Raw genomic sequence first — 16,416 nt, 5'->3', positions numbered from 1 at the left:
TTAAAAAATAAAGATAATTTTTCTAAAAAGGGAGAGACTTGCAGCCCTGCTTCACCACTCCTGAAGTTCTTCCCCTGCAGGTGGAGACCAGGGGCTTGAACGTGGGTCCCTGCGCACTGTAATGTGAGTGCTTAACTAGGTGTGCCACTGCCTGACCACTCTATTTTGTTTTGATAGGACAGAAAGAAACTGAATTGAGAGGGGAGGGAGAGAGAAAGATAAGACACCTGCAAACTTGCTTCACCATTTGTGCAGCATCCCTCCTGCAGGCAGAGAACAGGATCCAAACCTGGGTCTTCACACATGGTTAATACATGTACTTAACTGGGTGCACCATCTCCCAGCCCCAAAAAACTTTTGTTTTTCTACCAAGGTTATCACTAGAGCTTGGTACCTGTGTCACCACTCCATCACTCCTCTCCTTTTTATAAAAGGGGCAGAGATAGATAGAAAGGAAGACAAGGGAGAGTGAAGATGAGGGGAGATTGGAGGCTTGAACTCAGGTCACTCTACTGGGCACACCACCATTGGGCCCCCCAAGACCAAAGCTGCTTTCTGGCTTATCTCTCTTCAATGTCCAATTCAAAGACCACTCCACCACCAAGCTACTGAAACTATTCTCCTTGTTGCAGTCTCCTCTTTTTTTTCTTTTTTTCTTTTTTCTTTTTATCAGAGTACTGATCAGCTCTGGCTTATGGTGGTACAGGGCAATGAACCTGGGACTTTGGAGACATGAGAGTCTCCTTGCATAATCATTATGCTATCTACCCCTGCCTCCCAATTCTTGATTTGTAGCTCTCTAGTGTGTATCACATTGTACCCTGAACAGGCATCTATGTAACTATACTGTGCTCTCTATGAGAACTAGTGCTGGCTATTCAAAATATTTTGACTCCCACAACCCTGCTCACCATTGATACTGACAAATGTTGGTTTAATCAATTTTTGCTTAAATATGACCTAGTTGAAGTTCCTCATATCCAGGGATAGGTAGATGGCTACCTTTGGTGTAATGACATAGGAACTTTGGTGGTGGGTACAGTGAGTTACGTGCACATGTAAACCTAGGTATGAAATTATACTGCTAAAATCTTACAATACTGCAAACCAATAAAACAAATTGGGGCCGGGTGGTAGCACAGCGGGTTAAGCCCACATGGTGCAAAGCACAAGGACTGGTTTGAGCCCCTGGATCCCCATCTGCAAGGGGGTCACTTCACAAGCAGTGAAGCAGGTCTGCAGGTGTCTTTCTCTCACCCTGTCTTCCCTTCCTCTCTCGATTTCTCTCTGTCCTATTCAACAACAACAGCAATAACAACAACAATAATACTAACAACAACAACAATGAACAAGAGCAACAAAAGGGAAAATAAATGGCCTCCAGGAGCAGTAGATTCGTCTGAGCCCCAGCAATAACCCTGGAGGCAAAAAACAAATAAATAAATAATAAAATTAAACAAATTACTTAGTGTATCACACCAAAGTAAAGGATTCTGGTGTGTGGGGGGGTGTCAGATCCTAAAACATGATGGCAAAGGAGGACCTAGGTGTGTGGGGGGGTTAGAGTGTCATGTGGAAAACTGAGAAATGTTACACATGTACAAACTACTGTATTTTACTGTTGACTATAAACCACTAATTCCCCCAATAAAGAAAAAGTAAAATTCCTTTGCATGTGGGTGACCCAGGTTCAAGCCCAGCCCTCACTGCACTGAAGAAGCTTTGGTGCTGTGGTCTCTCCCACTCTCACTCTCTGCCTATCTAAAGTAATTCCTGGACAAGGGAGATTAGCACAATGGTCACACACACCAGACTTGTATGCCTGAGGACCTAAAGAGCCCAGCTTTGGTTCCTGGAATCAAAATTTTCCAGAGCTATGAAGCTGTCTATCTCTTTCTCATGAAAATCTATATATTTTTTTTCCAGTTTCTCATATCTGCAGCCCACAAGGTAGCACAGTGGATAAAAGCACTGAATAACCAAGCATGAGGTATGAGTTTGACCTCCAGCATGTGTGCTACTCTCGTTTTTTTCCTTTTTGTTGTCCTTGTTGTTTTTCATTGTTGTTGTAGTTATTACTGTTGTTGTTATTGATGTTGTCATTGTTAGATAGGACAGAGAGAAATAGAGAGAGGAGGGGAAAATTTGGAAAGGCAGACACTGCTACCATCCATCCCCCCCGCCCCATATGATTGTTTTAACATTTGTTTTATTTTAATGAGAGAGTGTGACAAAGAGAGAAAGAGACCAAGACAACTCAACTCTGGCTAATGGTGATTTGGGGATTGAAACTATGACTTTGGAGCCTCAGGCATGAAAATCCTTTTGCATAACTATTATGCTGTCTTCCCTACCCTTAATTTTTGTATTACTATTTATTATTGGATAGGGAAAGAAATTGAGATAAAGGGAGAGGTAGAGAGGGAAAGAGACAGAGAGACACCTGCAGCCCTACTTCACCACTCGTGAAGCTTCCCATCTGCGGGTGGGGACTGGGGACTCTAACCCAGGTCCTTGACACTATAATGTGCGCGCTCAACCAGGTGAACCAATTCCCAGCCCCCTTTAATTTTTTTTTAAACTAAAAAAATCTGATAAAGTTGTGGGTTAAGAGTAGAATTACCACTTTCTGCACCTCACAAAGAATTTTGGTGGGCTGGGGTGGTGGTGCACCCGGTTAAATGCAGGTTACAATGCACAATGATCTGTGTTCCAGACCTTTGTCACCACCTGCAGTGGGAAAGCTTTGTAAGCAGTGAAGCAGGGATGCAGGTGTCTGTCTCTTTACCTCTCTATCTCCCCCTACCCTCTCAATTTGTGGCTGTCTCTATCCAATAAATAACAATAAATAAAAATAACTTTAAAAAAAAAAGAAATACAGCAAAAGAAAAAAAAAAAATATATATATATAAAGAAGTTTGGCCCTGTGGTCTGGAAGGTGGCACAATGGATAAAGCATTGGATTCTCAAGCATGAGGTCCCAAGTTCAATCCCCAGCAGCAAATGTACCAGAGTGATGTCTGGTTCTTTCTCTCTCCTCCTATCTTTCTCATTAATAAATACATTCTTTAGAAAAAGAAAAAAAAAGACGGTTCGAACCCCGGCTCCCCACCTGCAGGGGAGTCGCTTCACAGGCGGTGAAGCAGGTCTGCAGGTGTCTATCTTTCTCTCCCCCTCTCTGTCTTCCCCTCCTCTCTCCGTTTCTCTCTGTCCTATACAACAACAATAATAACTACAACAATAAAACAACAAGGGCAACAAAAGGGAATAAATAAATTAAATTAAATATTTTAAAAAAATAAAAAAGAAAACACAAGTAGAACCTGAACTGGAATTGGCATATTGCACCAAAGCAAAAGACTCTGGGGTGGGTGGGTGGGGAGAATACAGATCCAAGAAGGATGACAGAGGACCTAGTGGGGGTTGTATTGTTATATGGAAAACTGGGAAATGTTATGCATGTACAAACTATTGTATTTACTGTTGAATGTAAAACATTAATTCCCGAATAAAGAAATTAACAAAAAAAATTTGGCCCGGGGTCAGGTGATGGCATCCCCAGTTAGACTTACATATTTGTAAGCCTAAGGACTCAGATTGGAGCACAGCTCCCTATCTGCAGGGGTCTACTTCATGAGCTGTGTAGCAAGTCTACAGGTGTCTTACCTTTCTCTCCCTCTCTATATCCCTGTCCTTTCTCTCTCTCTTTCTAATATATATTTATTTAAATGAGAGATACAGAGACTGGAGAGAGACCAGAGCACTGCTCAGCTCTGGCTTACAGTGGTGCTAGGGACTGAACCAGGGACCTTGGAGCCTCAAGTATGACAGTCTCTTTGCATGTCCATTATGCTGTCTCCCCAGCCCCATCCCCATCCTCTCTAAATTTATCTCTGTCCTATTTAATAATCAGGAGAAAGAAGAAAAAGGGGGAAAAAAGCCACCGGGAGTGGTGGATTTCTAGTGCCTGCACGGAGTGCCACCAAATACCCTGGAGAAAATTAAAAAAAAAAAAAAATTGGGAGCCGGGCGGTCGCGCGTAGCGGTTAAGCACATGCACATGGCGCAAAGTGCAGAGACTGCCATCAGGATCTCAGTTTGAGCCCCCGGCTCCCCACCTGCAGGGGAGTCGCTTCACAGGCGGTGAAGCAGGTCTGCAGGTGTCTATCTTTCTCTCCCCCTCTCTGTCTTCCCCTCCTCTCCATTTCACTCTGTCCTATCCAACAACAATGACAGCAATAACAACAATAATAACAACAACAATGATGATAAACAACAAGGGCAACAAAAGGGGAAAAAATTAAAGAAAAAAAAATTTTTTTTTGGCCCATACTCCCAGAGGGAGTATGTTAGGAAATGACCAAGGGTTCTGAATTCTAATTCCATCAGAACCCAAAGAGAGAAATGGGAGGGGGAGGGGGCCACCCAGAAGTAGTAGGTATGATGGTGTGACTTAGGAAGAAAATGCAGGATGGTAGGAGAAAAAAAAAAATGGGCGTGGTCCAAGAGGTTGCGCAGTGGCTAAGGCACTAGTCAAGCATGAGGTCCTGAGTTCGATACCCAGCAGCACATGTACCAGATTGATATCTGATTCTTTCTCTCTCTCCTCCTATCTTTCTAGTAAATACATAAAATCTTTTTTTAAAAAAATGTGCAAATATATATAGGTAGATAGTTATAGGAATAATAGTCAACCCATATCTGTGATCTTGGGAGAACTAATGCAGTTTCCAATGGAGGGAATGGGAACACAAAACTCTGGTGATGGGAAAAGTTTAGAATTATAGGGAGTTGGGTGGTAGCGCTGTGGGTTAAGCGTATGTGAAGTGCAAGGACCCATGTACGATCTCGACTGAGCCCCTGGCTCCCCACCTGCAGGGGAGTTGCTTCACAAACAGTGAAGCAGGACTGCAGGTGTCTTTCTCTCCCCCTTTCTGTCTCCCACTCCTCTCTCCACTTCTCTCTGTCCTATCTAACAATGATGATATCAGTAACAATAAATAAAGAAAATTTTAAGTAAAAAAATAGAATTAGATGGATACCTGCCTTATGTTTGACTAATGATTAATACTTTCCTCAATAGGAACTCATTTTACTCTGAGGGTACAGCACAGCCTCTGCCACTGATCCCCACAGTCTCCCTCCATCTGTCCCCAGAGTTCAGACATTTAGCCTGTGCTTCCAGCTCCCAGACTCTGTAACCAGCCACCTGACTCATCACCCCCCTCCCCCCCAAAAAAAGGAACTCATTTTATTCCACAATCCTCCCATACCTTAGAACCAAGTCAAGCAGAATGTTTACTGGAGAATGTCATCAGGGGCCAGGCAGTGGCACACCTGGTTAAGAGCAGGTGGAAAGCTTCACGAACGGTGAAAGCAGGGCTGCTGGTGTCTGTCTCTTTCCCTCTATCTTCCCCTCCCTCTCAATTTCTGTCTCTATTCAATAATGAAAATATATTTTTTAAAAAGAATATAATCAGGGCGGGGGTTCATAGCATCATGGTTATGCAAAGAGAATCTCACACCGGAGCCAGGTGGTGGCACAACTGATTGAGCTCATATTACTATGCACAAGAGCCCAGTCCTCACCTGCAGGGAAAAGTTGTGTAAGTGGTGAAGCAGTGCTGCATGTGTCTTTCTGTCACTCCCCATTTCTCCCCCTTCCCTCTAATAAATAAATTAAAAAATTTTTAAAAAGAGAGAGAGAGAGAGACGCTCATACCCAAGGTCCCAAATTCCCAGGCTCAATCCCCTACACCACCATAAACCAGAGCTGAGTAGTGCTCTGGTAAAAATAAATACAGTTCACATCATTTCAAAAAAAAAAAAAAAAACTTAATCACCCTCAATATATTTTTCAGTGGCAGTCAGAAACACAGGTTTGACTCAACATGGCAATTCTTTTTTTTCCCCATTTTTTTTTTAAGATTTTATTTATTCACGAGAAAGATAGGAGAAGGAAAGAACCAGACATCACTCTCGTACATGTGGTGCCAGAGACTGAACTTGGGACCTTATGCTTCACAGTTCAATGCTTTAACCACTGCACTACCTCCCAGACCACATTTTTCCCCCATCTTTTACCACAGCTCTGGCTTATGATAGTCCTAGTGATTGAGCCTGAAACTTCGGAGCCTCAGACAAGGAAATCTTTCAGCATAATCATTATGCTATCTCTTAATAGTCCAATTCTTATATTTTTAAAAATAAACTAGTCTGGGTTCAGTATCTCTTTATTACCTTAAATATCATATTCCTGGCAAATAACCAGAAACCAGTTCTACAAACCAAACTGGATAAATGCAAGGTCATCTCTTCTAGTGGCTCTTGTTTATAGCAACAAAAACTCCTGAGGCAAGATGAATGAGTTGATCCTTTGGGCATTTCATGAAAAGGACCTTAGAGTATTCACTGTGGAAACACCTAACACTCTGTAATTCTGAGGAAACATGTCAAAATTATGTGAAAAGCAATATATATATGCTATTTTCTTTTTTTGTTGTTGTTGCCCTTGCTGTTGTGGCCTTGTTGTGGTTATTATTGTTATTGTTGATGTTAATATCATTCGTTGTAGGATAGGACAGAGAGAAATGGAGAGAGATGGGGAAGACAGAGAGGGGGAGAGAAAGATAGACACCTGCAGACCTGCTTCGCCGCCTGTGAGGCGACTCCCCTGCAGGTCAGGAGCTGGGGGCTGGAACCGGGATCCTAAAGCCGATCCCTGCGCTTCGCACCACGTGCGCTTATCCCACTGCGCTACCACCTGACCCCCTATATATGCTATTTTCAAAGGCAAAAATGGACTCCTTGAAAATAAATGTAATGACTGCTCACAAAAGTTATAGGAGAGCTAAATATGTCTTACTCTATGGATATTAGGTGCAAAAACTAATGTTTAAGACATTTCAAGATATGTCACATGATTGCAAGGACATCAGAGTTGGTAGCTGAAAATGTATAATTACCAGATATCCTGAAATTTTCTAATCCCTAAATGTACTTATTTATTCCTCGCTATATTGTAATTTTTGTAAACTAATGTAGTCTATTAATTTTTTAAAATCTATTCTTTTGTTGCCCTTGTTGTTTTATTGTTGTAGTTATTATTGTTGTCATTGTTGGATAGGACAGAGAGAAATGGAGAGTAGAGGGGAAGACAGAGAGGGAAAGACAGACACCTGCAGACATTCTTCACAGCTTGTGAAGCGACTCCCCTGCAGGTGGGGAATCGAGGCTCAAACTGGGATCCTTATGCCAGTCCTTGTGCTTTGCGCCACCTGCGCTTACCCGGCTGTGCTACCACCCGACTCCTTAAATTTTTTAAATTTTTTTTATATTTACTTATTTTCCCTTTTGTTGCCCTTGTTGCTATTCATTGTTGTTGTTGTTATTGATGTCGTCATCGTTGTATAGTTCAGAAAGAAATGTAGAGAGGAGGGGAAGACAGAGGGGGAGAGAAAGATAGACACCTACAGATCTGCTTCACCACCTGTGAAGCGACTCTCCTACAGGTAGGGAGCCGGGGCTCAAACTGGGATCCTTATGCTGGTCCTTGCGTTTTGCACCACGTGCACTTAACCAGCTGCACTACCACCTGACTAACCCTAAATTTGTTAAAAAAATTGTTTCACAGGGGTCAGGGACATAGCATAGTGGTATTGCAAAAGATTCTCATGTCTGAGGCTCTAAGGTAGAAAGAGAAAGAAATTCTTAGTTTTGCGGTCTGGGAGGTGGTGCAGTGGACAAGCATTGTATTCTCAACCATGAGGTCCTGAGTTCGATCCCCAGCAGCACATGTATCAGAGTAACGTCTGGTTCTTTCTCTCCTCCTATCTCTCTCATGAATGAATGAATGAATAAATAAATAAATAAATAAAATTTCTTAGTTTAAAAAAATTACCATTACAGGTGGGGACAATAGCATAATGTTTATGCAAAAAGACTCTCATGCCTGATTCTCAGATGTCCTAGGTTTAATCCCCTGTACCACTGTAAACCAGAGCTGAGCAGTGCTCTGGTAAGTAAGTGCTCTGTTAACTGCAGGTGGCACAGAGCACAAGGACTGGCATAAAGATCCCAGTTCCAGCCCATGACTCCCTACCAGCAGGGAAGTTGCTTCACAAGCGGTGAAGCAGGTCTGCAGGTGTCTATCTTTCTCTCCCCCTCTCTGTCTTCCCCTCCTCTCTCCATTTCTGTCCTATACAACAGCATCATTAACAACAGCAATAATAACTACAACAATAAAACAACAAGGGCAGCAAAAGGGAATAAAGAAATTTTTTAAAAAGAGAAAAGAAATGAAAAAGAAAAAAGTATCATTACTGGGCCAGGTGGTGGGCCAACTGGTTGAGCTCACACATTACAATGTGTAAGGATCCAGATTCAAGCCCCCAGTCCCCACCTGCATGGGAAAAAGCTTCACAAGTGGTGAAGCAGTGCTACAGGTGTGTCTCTATCTCTCTCCCTATTCTCCCCTTCCTCTCAATTTCTGGTCATATCTATTCAATAAATAAAGATAATAAAGGGAGGCTGGGCAGTAGCGCAGCGGGTTAAGCACACATGGTGTGAAGCTCAAGGACCAGCGTAAGAATACTGATTCAAGCCCCCAGTTCCCCACCTGCAGGGGGGCCGCTTCGAAAGTGGTGAGGCAGGTCTGCAGGTCTTTCTCTCCCCCAGTCTTCCCCATCTCTCTCCATTTCTCTCTGTCCTATCCAACAACAACAGCTATAACAGTAACAATAACAGCCACAACAAGGACCAACAAAATGGGAAAAAATAGCCTCCAGAAGCAGTGGATTCGTAGTGCTGGCACTGAGCCCCAGTTATAGCCCTAGAGGCAAATAAATAAAGATAATAAATTTTTTTTTTTAATTATCACTAATTAAGGCCAAAGCCCCTTGATTTTTTCCCCTCCTTTACTCCTTCTCATGTGTTTAGCAGGTAACCTAAAGTGCTACCAGATATATAGAAACCCCTAAGATTACATTTAGGGTGGAGGAAATAGCATAACAGTTATGCAGACTCTCCCACCTGAGGCCCCGAGAGCCTAGTAATACCATAAGCCAGGACTGTGCACTGCTGTGGTAAAAAATAATAAATAAGGGCCCAGGCAGTCGTGCACCTGGTTAAGCACACACACTACAGTGGGAAAGGACACAGGTTTAAACCCTTGGTCCCTACCTGAAGGGGAAAGCTTCATAAGTAGTGAAGCATGGCTGCAGATGTTTCTGTCTCTCTCCCTCTCTATCTCCCCCTTCCTTCTTAATTTCTGTCTCTATCCAGTAGTAAATATTTTTAAATCTTTAAAAATAAATAAATAAGTATATATATGATCATTGTGAAGGAGACAGCCAAAGCAGAGTTTGGGATAAGTCACATATATCTTTGGTGAAGCAAGTGGAATAAAAAGTTTATTTGGGGAGTCAGGCGGTAGCACAGCGGATTAAGCACACGTGGTGCAAAGCTCAAGAACCAGCATAAGGATCCCGGTTCGAACCCCCTGGCTCCCCACCTGCAGGGGAGTCGCCTCACAGGCGGTGAAGCAGGTCCGCAGGTGTCTATCTTTCTCTCCCCCTCTCGTCTTCCCCTCCTCTCTCCATTTCTCTCTGTTCTATCCAACAACAACAATAACTACAACAACAATGAAATAAAAAGGGGAACAAAAAGAAAGGGAAAATTAAAAAAAAAAAAAATTTAAGTTTCTTTGATGGACCAGGTGGTGGTGTACCTGGTTGAGTGCACATTACAATGAACAAGGACCTGAGTCCCTGGTTCCCACCTGCAGAGGGAAAGTTGCACGAGTGAAGCAGTGTTGCAGGTGCCTCTCATCTCTCTCCTTATCTCCCCCTTCCTCTTGATTTCTGGTTGTCTCTATCCGATAAATAAATAAATAAAATAAACAATTTAAGTTTAAGGGATCAGCCTTCTAGATTCTAGACTTTTTAGAACATGACCAAATAAGGGCCCAAACTTACCTAATGAAGTTGAATATGTCAATTACTCAGTATTTGTTGAAACGAAAATGAATAAGTGGTTACAGTACGACTGACGAGAACGTCATCTTGTCAGTAGGCATAAAATAATATACAGAATGGATATAAGGCTGACAAATTAGGGAAAATAGTCCAAAAATTTACTAAGTCTGAATATTTCGGTAACCATTAGCAAAGGATGATGATTAGCAAAGGGGGTATTTAGGGATGCTGTGAGACCAGAATTATTTGATCATCCTTTCCCTAACCCTCCAATTAAGGAGGAAAATCACACTTGATAGGGTTCTTCTAAGCAGACATCAAAGATCTGGGTCAGCTAGGTAGTGGTTTTGAGATTTACCACATTTTGCTAACTCATGCCTCCTCCTGCCTGTACCTTGGAGTCAGATCGCTTGGTCAGATGTCTCTTCCTGGCCCCTCACGTGACATTCTGCCCTTCGAATGAGATACTGGGCCCATTCTCCTCTTTATAGAAAATAGGGGGGCCAGGTGGTGGCGCACCTGGTTGAACGCACATTTTAACATGCGCAAGGACCCAGGTTCGAGCCCCTGGTCCCCACCTGCAGGGGGAAAGCCTTGCGAGTGGTGAAGCAGGGCTGCAGGTGTCTCTCTCTATCATCTCCTTGCCTCTTGATTTTTGGCTGTCTCTATCCAGTAAATAAAGATTTAAAAATCTAGAAAACTGGAGCACTCGTGTGTCTTTTCCTCAAATATCCTCTCTCTGACCCTCAGAAAGGGTTTTCCCAACCCCTTCCTCTTTCTCAGGAGGTACGCAAACCTCTCGTTTCCCATGGATCGCGACCCTCCTTTCTCTGAGGGCTGAATGAGGCGGAGGCACCTTCCCACCACCTCATCCGGGAGAAGCCAGGGTCCGGCCGGGCCCCCAGGCGCTCGCACAGCCGAGACCTGCCCCTCGCTCCCGGTCGGCACCTGCCCCGGCCCGGGGCTCCGCGGCCAAGGCCGCTAACACGCCCCCGGGGCGTAGCCCGGCCCTGTCGCCCTCAGCAGACCCCGCTGTGCTCCGAGGCTCCCTCAGCTATCGCCTCCTCCGCGGACTCGGGCCCCGGGCCCGTCCTCAGAGCCTCACTGCCGAGGGCCTGGCGCTCCCGGGCCCCGCCTCTAGGGACACCCCAGGGTCCCCAGACCCCTCGCCCGGGTCCTGAGCGTCCGGGCCTCTCAGTCCAGAGCCGCTCAGGCCCTCCTGGCCCCTCGGCCGAGGACTTCCGGGCCCCTCGCTGCAGGGGCGCCGGGGGTCTCCGGAGTCGGGCCCGCAGGCCTCCGCGGCCCCCGGCCGGGTGGCGAGCCCGGGCCGCGCAGCCGGCCACGCTGGGGGCGGCCCGGCTGCTCGGGCGGACCCAGCGGCAGCGTCCCCCCACCCCCCCGCGGCGCCGCGACGTCCGCTCGCTCCCCGGCGGCGGCGGCGGCACGCACAGGGCGTGGGGAGGCGCCCGCGGAGGCAGCAGCCCCCCGCCCCCTGCGCGCCCGCCCGCCCTCGCCGGCCGCCGCGCGGCCCCCGCGCCCGCCCCCCCGCCCCCACCCCACCCCACCCCGCGCCCGCGCCCGCGCCCGCGCGCCCACCCCTCCCCCTCCTCACCGTCTCCGTCGGGCGGGCGGGCGGCGAGCGGCCAGGGCGAGCGGGCGACGGAGCATGCGCAGAAGTCGCCACGGCTTGTACCGCCACCGCCGCCGCTAGGCCTGGCTTCAACACTTCCGGCCGCCGCCACCGGCGAGCTGGCGCCTTAAAGGGGACGCGTCCCTATTGACGGTCCCGCGGAGGACGAGCCTAAGCCAGCGGGTCTAGAACCTTTACCTGAGCGCAGGTTTTCTTCCCTAGAAAGTCCGCGTTGACAGGGACGTTGGCGACCTTTGAGAGTTCTTCCGCTCCTCCAGGGATGAGGAGAATGAGACCTGAAAGCGCTCACCTCTGCCACAGTCAGGGCAAAGGCAGGTCCCCGACTCCTCTGGAGCCCCCTTTACCGCCCAGCGCTCTGCTATGTGAAACGTCCATCTTACCGGCCCTTCATAGTGGTCACCCAGCTATCAGTTTAATCAAACGATCTGGCTGGGGATGGAGACAGTGACTGGTCACGAGTCCTTGAGCGAGCTACTTCCTTTCTCTGACCCATGCATGTCTGCCAAGCCCTTGCTGGTGGTGAGGTTCTGGGTTCAAGTCTTAACTTTGTTGGGGGGGGGGGGGACTATGAAACAGCTCAGCCTGGATTTCGCCCAAGCCCTGAAGTGGTCGTGTTCTGTGCTGAGTCAGGTGGTATGGGGGTAAGTGCTCAGAAAAGTTCTTGGAGTGAGGAACACCCTTTTTTTTTATATTTATTTATTATTTATTCCCTTTTGTTGCCCTTGTTGTTTTACTGTTGTAGTTATTATTGTTGTTGATGCCATCGTTGTTGGATAAGACAGAGAAATGGAGAGAGGAAGGGAAGACAGAGAGGGGGAGAGAAAGATAGACACCTGCAGACCTGCTTCACCGCCTGTGAGACGACTCCCCTGCAGGTGGGGAGCCGGGGGCTCGAACCTGGATCCTTATGCTGGTCCTTGTGCTTTGCGCCACATGCGCTTAACCTGCTGCCCGACTCCCGGAACACCCTTTCTGAAGTGTGATTCTGAGGAAGGTGTTTTTGCTTCGTTTTTGCTTTTTAATTATTTTTTAATGTTTTAAGTTATATATCTTTAAAATGTTTTATTGCACCAAAGCAAAGGAGGAGGGGAGAAAATTTGGGGGGCCTGGTACGTAATGAAATTGTATGCATATGTAATGCATCTACTGTAAAGCATTAACCCCATCAATAAAAATAAATAAATTTAGAGTCTGGGTGGTGGCGCACCTGGTTGAGCGCACATGTTACAATTCACAAGGACCCAGGTTGGAGCCCACCTGCAGAGGGAAAGCTTTATGAGTGGTGAAGTAGTGCTGCAGGTGTCTCTCTCTCTATCACCCCCTTCCCTCTCAATTTCTGGCTGTCTCTATTCAATAAATAAAGATTTTAGTGGTCCAGGAGTTGGCACAGTGGCTAAGGCACTAGACTATCAAGCATGAGGTCCTGAGTTCGATCCCCGGCAGCACCTGTATGTCTGGTTCTTTCTCTGTCTCTTCTATCTTGCTATTAATTAATAAATAAATAAAATACTTTTAAAAGACTTTAAAAATTAAAAATAAATAAATAAATGTATTGAATAGAGACAAATTGAGAGGGTGCGGAAAATAAACAGGGAGAAAGAAAAAGAGACTCCTGTAGTACTGATTCACCACTCTTAAGAGTTCTCCCATCTGCAGGTGTGGACTGGAAGCTTTAACCCAGGCCCTTGCACATTGTAAGGTATGTTGTACCAGTTGTGCCACTGCCTAGCACTGGTGTTTTTGCCTCTTATGACCCATTTGGTGACCCTCCCTAAGTAGCTTATGTTCATTTCCTTTTACAGATAAAAGATGTGAAGAGGGAAAATTAATACTTCAGTGTCACATAACTAATAAACTATGTGGCTGGAATTAAAACTGAGACCTGGGCAGAGGTAGATAGCATAATGGTTATGCAAAGAGGCTCATGCCTGAGGCTCTGAAGTCCCAGGTTCAATCCCCTGCACCACCATAAGCCAGAGCTGAGCAGTGCTCTGGTTACAAAAGAAAAGAAACTGAGACCCTTCATAGTTCAAAATTAGGCCTAGGAAGATAGTTGCCATTGCTATTAAGAGGAAGTTGTCAAGGATGGAGTAGTGGAGCACTTGTTACCATGCAAAAGGACAGAGTTCAAGCCCCTGATCCCCACCTGCAGAGAGGAAGCTTCAAAAGCAGTGCTGCAGGTATTATCTCTCTGTGTTTCTCTTTCTTTCTTTCTCTCTCCCTCTCACCCTCCCTACTTATCTCCCTCTCTCCTTCCCTCTATTTCCCTTTTCTCCTCTTGGTTTCTCTCAGTCTGTATCCAATAAATTAACAAAATGTTTATGCAAGAAACTTCCATGCCTGAGGCTCCAAAGTCATAGATTCAGTCCCCCTACACCACCATAAGCTGCATGATGAAAAAGAAAAGAAAATGGTAGGGCCAGGTGGTCTCACACCTGGTTAAGCACACATGTTACAATTTGCAAAAGACCCACATCTAGGGGGAAAGCTTCACAAGTGGTGAAAGAGTGATGCAGCTGTCTCTCTGTCTCTCCCTATCTCCCCCTTCCTCTCAATTTCTCTCTCTATCCAATAAATAAATATAATATTAAAAATTTTGTGGTCCGGGAGGTGGTGCAGTGGCTAAGGCATTAGACTCTCAAGCATGAGGTCCTGAGTTCAATCCCCGGCAGCACATGTACCAGAGTGATATCTTGTTCTTTCTCTCTCTCCTGTCTTTCTCATTAATAAATAAATAAAATCTTTAAAAAAAAATTTAAGAAGAGGGGCCAGGTGATATTACACCTGGTTGAGCACACATATTACAGTACACAGGATCCGGTTCGAGCCCCCGGCCCCCACTTGCAGGGGGAAAGCTTCATGAGTGCTGAAGCAGGGCTGCAGATGCCTCTCTGCCTCTCTCACCCCATCTCCTCTCAATTTCTGGCCGTCTCTATCCAATAAATAAAGATAATTAAAAAAAAAAAAAAACTTGAAAAAAACAAAAAGAAAAAAGGTGGTCTGGGAGTTTGTGCAATGGATAAAACATTGGATTCTCAACCATGAGGTCCTGAGTTCAATCCCCCGCAGTACACATACCAAAGTAATGCCTGGTTCTTTCTCTCTCTCTGCCTGCTGTCTTTCTCATTAATAAATAAATTCTGGGGAGTGGGTGGTAGCACAGCAGGTTAAGCACACATGGCGCAAAGCATAAGGACCGGCCTAAGAATCCTGGTTCGAGTCCCTGGCTCCCTACCTGCAGGGGAGTCACTTCACTGGTGGTGAAGCAGGTCTGCAGGTGTCTATCTTTCTTTCCCCCTCTCTGTCTCCCCCTCCGCTCTCCATATCTCTCTGTCCTATCCAACAACAACAACATCAATAACTACAACAGCAATAAAAAACAAGGGCATCAGGCAGAAGTTGAAAAATAAGATCAGAAACGAAAACACAAATAGAACCTGAAATGTAATTGGCATATCGCACCAAAGTAAAAGACTCTGGGGTGGGTGGGTGGGAGAATACAGGTCCATGAAGGATGATAAATGACATAGTGGGGGTTGTATTGTTAAATGGGAAACTGGGGAATGTTATGCATGAACAAACTATTGTATTTACTGTCGAATGTAAAACATTAATTCCCCAATAAAGAAATAATTTTTAAAAAGGCAACAAAAGGAAAAATAAATAAATATTTTAAAATATATATAAATAAATTCTAAAAAAGAAAAAGATGTTTTTGGGAGGTGGGATGGGTGGGAGAGAATTGCTTTCCTCTCTTGTCAGTGTCTATAAGTCACATATCTGCTCTCTATCAGTCAGAAAGAAGTGACAGGAAGTTTCCTTTGTTCAAGAATAGGCAGGGGAGCCCAGAAGCAAACAGTGGAACCAAATCTGCAGTGTCAGACAACCCTAATTCCAGACTTGGCTTTTGTGTCCTGCGAAGCCACACCTCCCTTAAGCTTTGCTTTTTATTTTTTTTGCTTGTTTTTCCCAGGAAAAGTTTTATGATTGAAAAAAAAAAAAATTCTACAAGAGGGCAGACATGTGCCCCCAAAAAGCATAAGTTCTGTAGAAATTTGGTGTATTGCACTAAAGTAAAAATTCTGCAGTGGAGGGTGGAGGAGGGTTCAAGTCCTGGAGCGTGATGGCAGAGGACCTAGTAGGGGTTGTATTGTTATGTGGAAAACTGGGAAATGTTATGCATGTACAAACTACTGTTTTTACTGTGAACTGTAAAACATTAACCCCTCCTAGGACCTTATCCTCACCGTAAAGCAATGACAGTCAGGATAGCACAGTCTCCAAAGGGAGGCTGGGAATATCCTGCCCTGCCACTCGAGAAAGACTGGTCCTGAAATAAGTGCAGCCTGTAATGTTCCTCAGATGTGACCATGAGCTATAAGCTCAGACCAACAGGGACTTAGAGGTTACACAGGCTCTGGTGATTGATATATGTATATATGCCTTGGAATAGGTGGATGGAGGTAAATAGTTCATTTTAGCCACATATTTTTTTTACCCAAGAATAGGAGCTACTCCCTGCCCTAATTCAACTTTCTAGCTCTTTTTTCTCTACTCTGACACCATTCTCTCAGACATTCTTATCCAACCATGGGCTAGCTACCAAACTCGAAGCAAAACTACCATAATTGTGTGCCCCCAGGAACATGCCTAAAATGGTTTCCCTAACTTTTTTTCTACCCTAAAATCCCTAATCTCATCTCTAATCCTACTTTTTGGTTCCTGTTCATTAATCATATTGTCATGTCACCTTCCAGACACCAGGTTACAGATGCTACCATGACTCCACCC

General features: G+C 45.3%; 1 protein-coding gene across 9 annotated transcripts in view; it reads right to left on the bottom strand.

The window, feature by feature from the left end:
* The window catches only part of GMEB1 (glucocorticoid modulatory element binding protein 1), a 65,765-nt gene extending 53,824 nt beyond the window's left edge, over nt 1–11,941 (bottom strand). Inside the window, exon 1 of one of the 9 annotated variants that reach the window (XM_060205665.1) lies at nt 11,803–11,941. Coding sequence is in view for 1 of the 9 variants with exons in the window: in XM_060205671.1 (XP_060061654.1) it covers nt 11,587–11,642 (56 nt within the window). In the remaining 8 variants the exon portion in view is untranslated. The other 8 variants (XM_060205672.1, XM_060205671.1, XM_060205664.1 and 5 more) reach the window with 8 other exon arrangements.
* Nucleotides 11,942–16,416: the final 4,475 nt, after the last annotated feature.

The sequence above is a fragment of the Erinaceus europaeus genome, chromosome 13 (assembly GCF_950295315.1).
Source record: "Erinaceus europaeus chromosome 13, mEriEur2.1, whole genome shotgun sequence".
NCBI classification, from domain to species: domain Eukaryota; kingdom Metazoa; phylum Chordata; class Mammalia; order Eulipotyphla; family Erinaceidae; genus Erinaceus; species Erinaceus europaeus.
The sequence above is the reverse complement of the archived record's forward strand: the minus strand, read 5'-3'. Positions and strand labels throughout refer to the sequence as shown.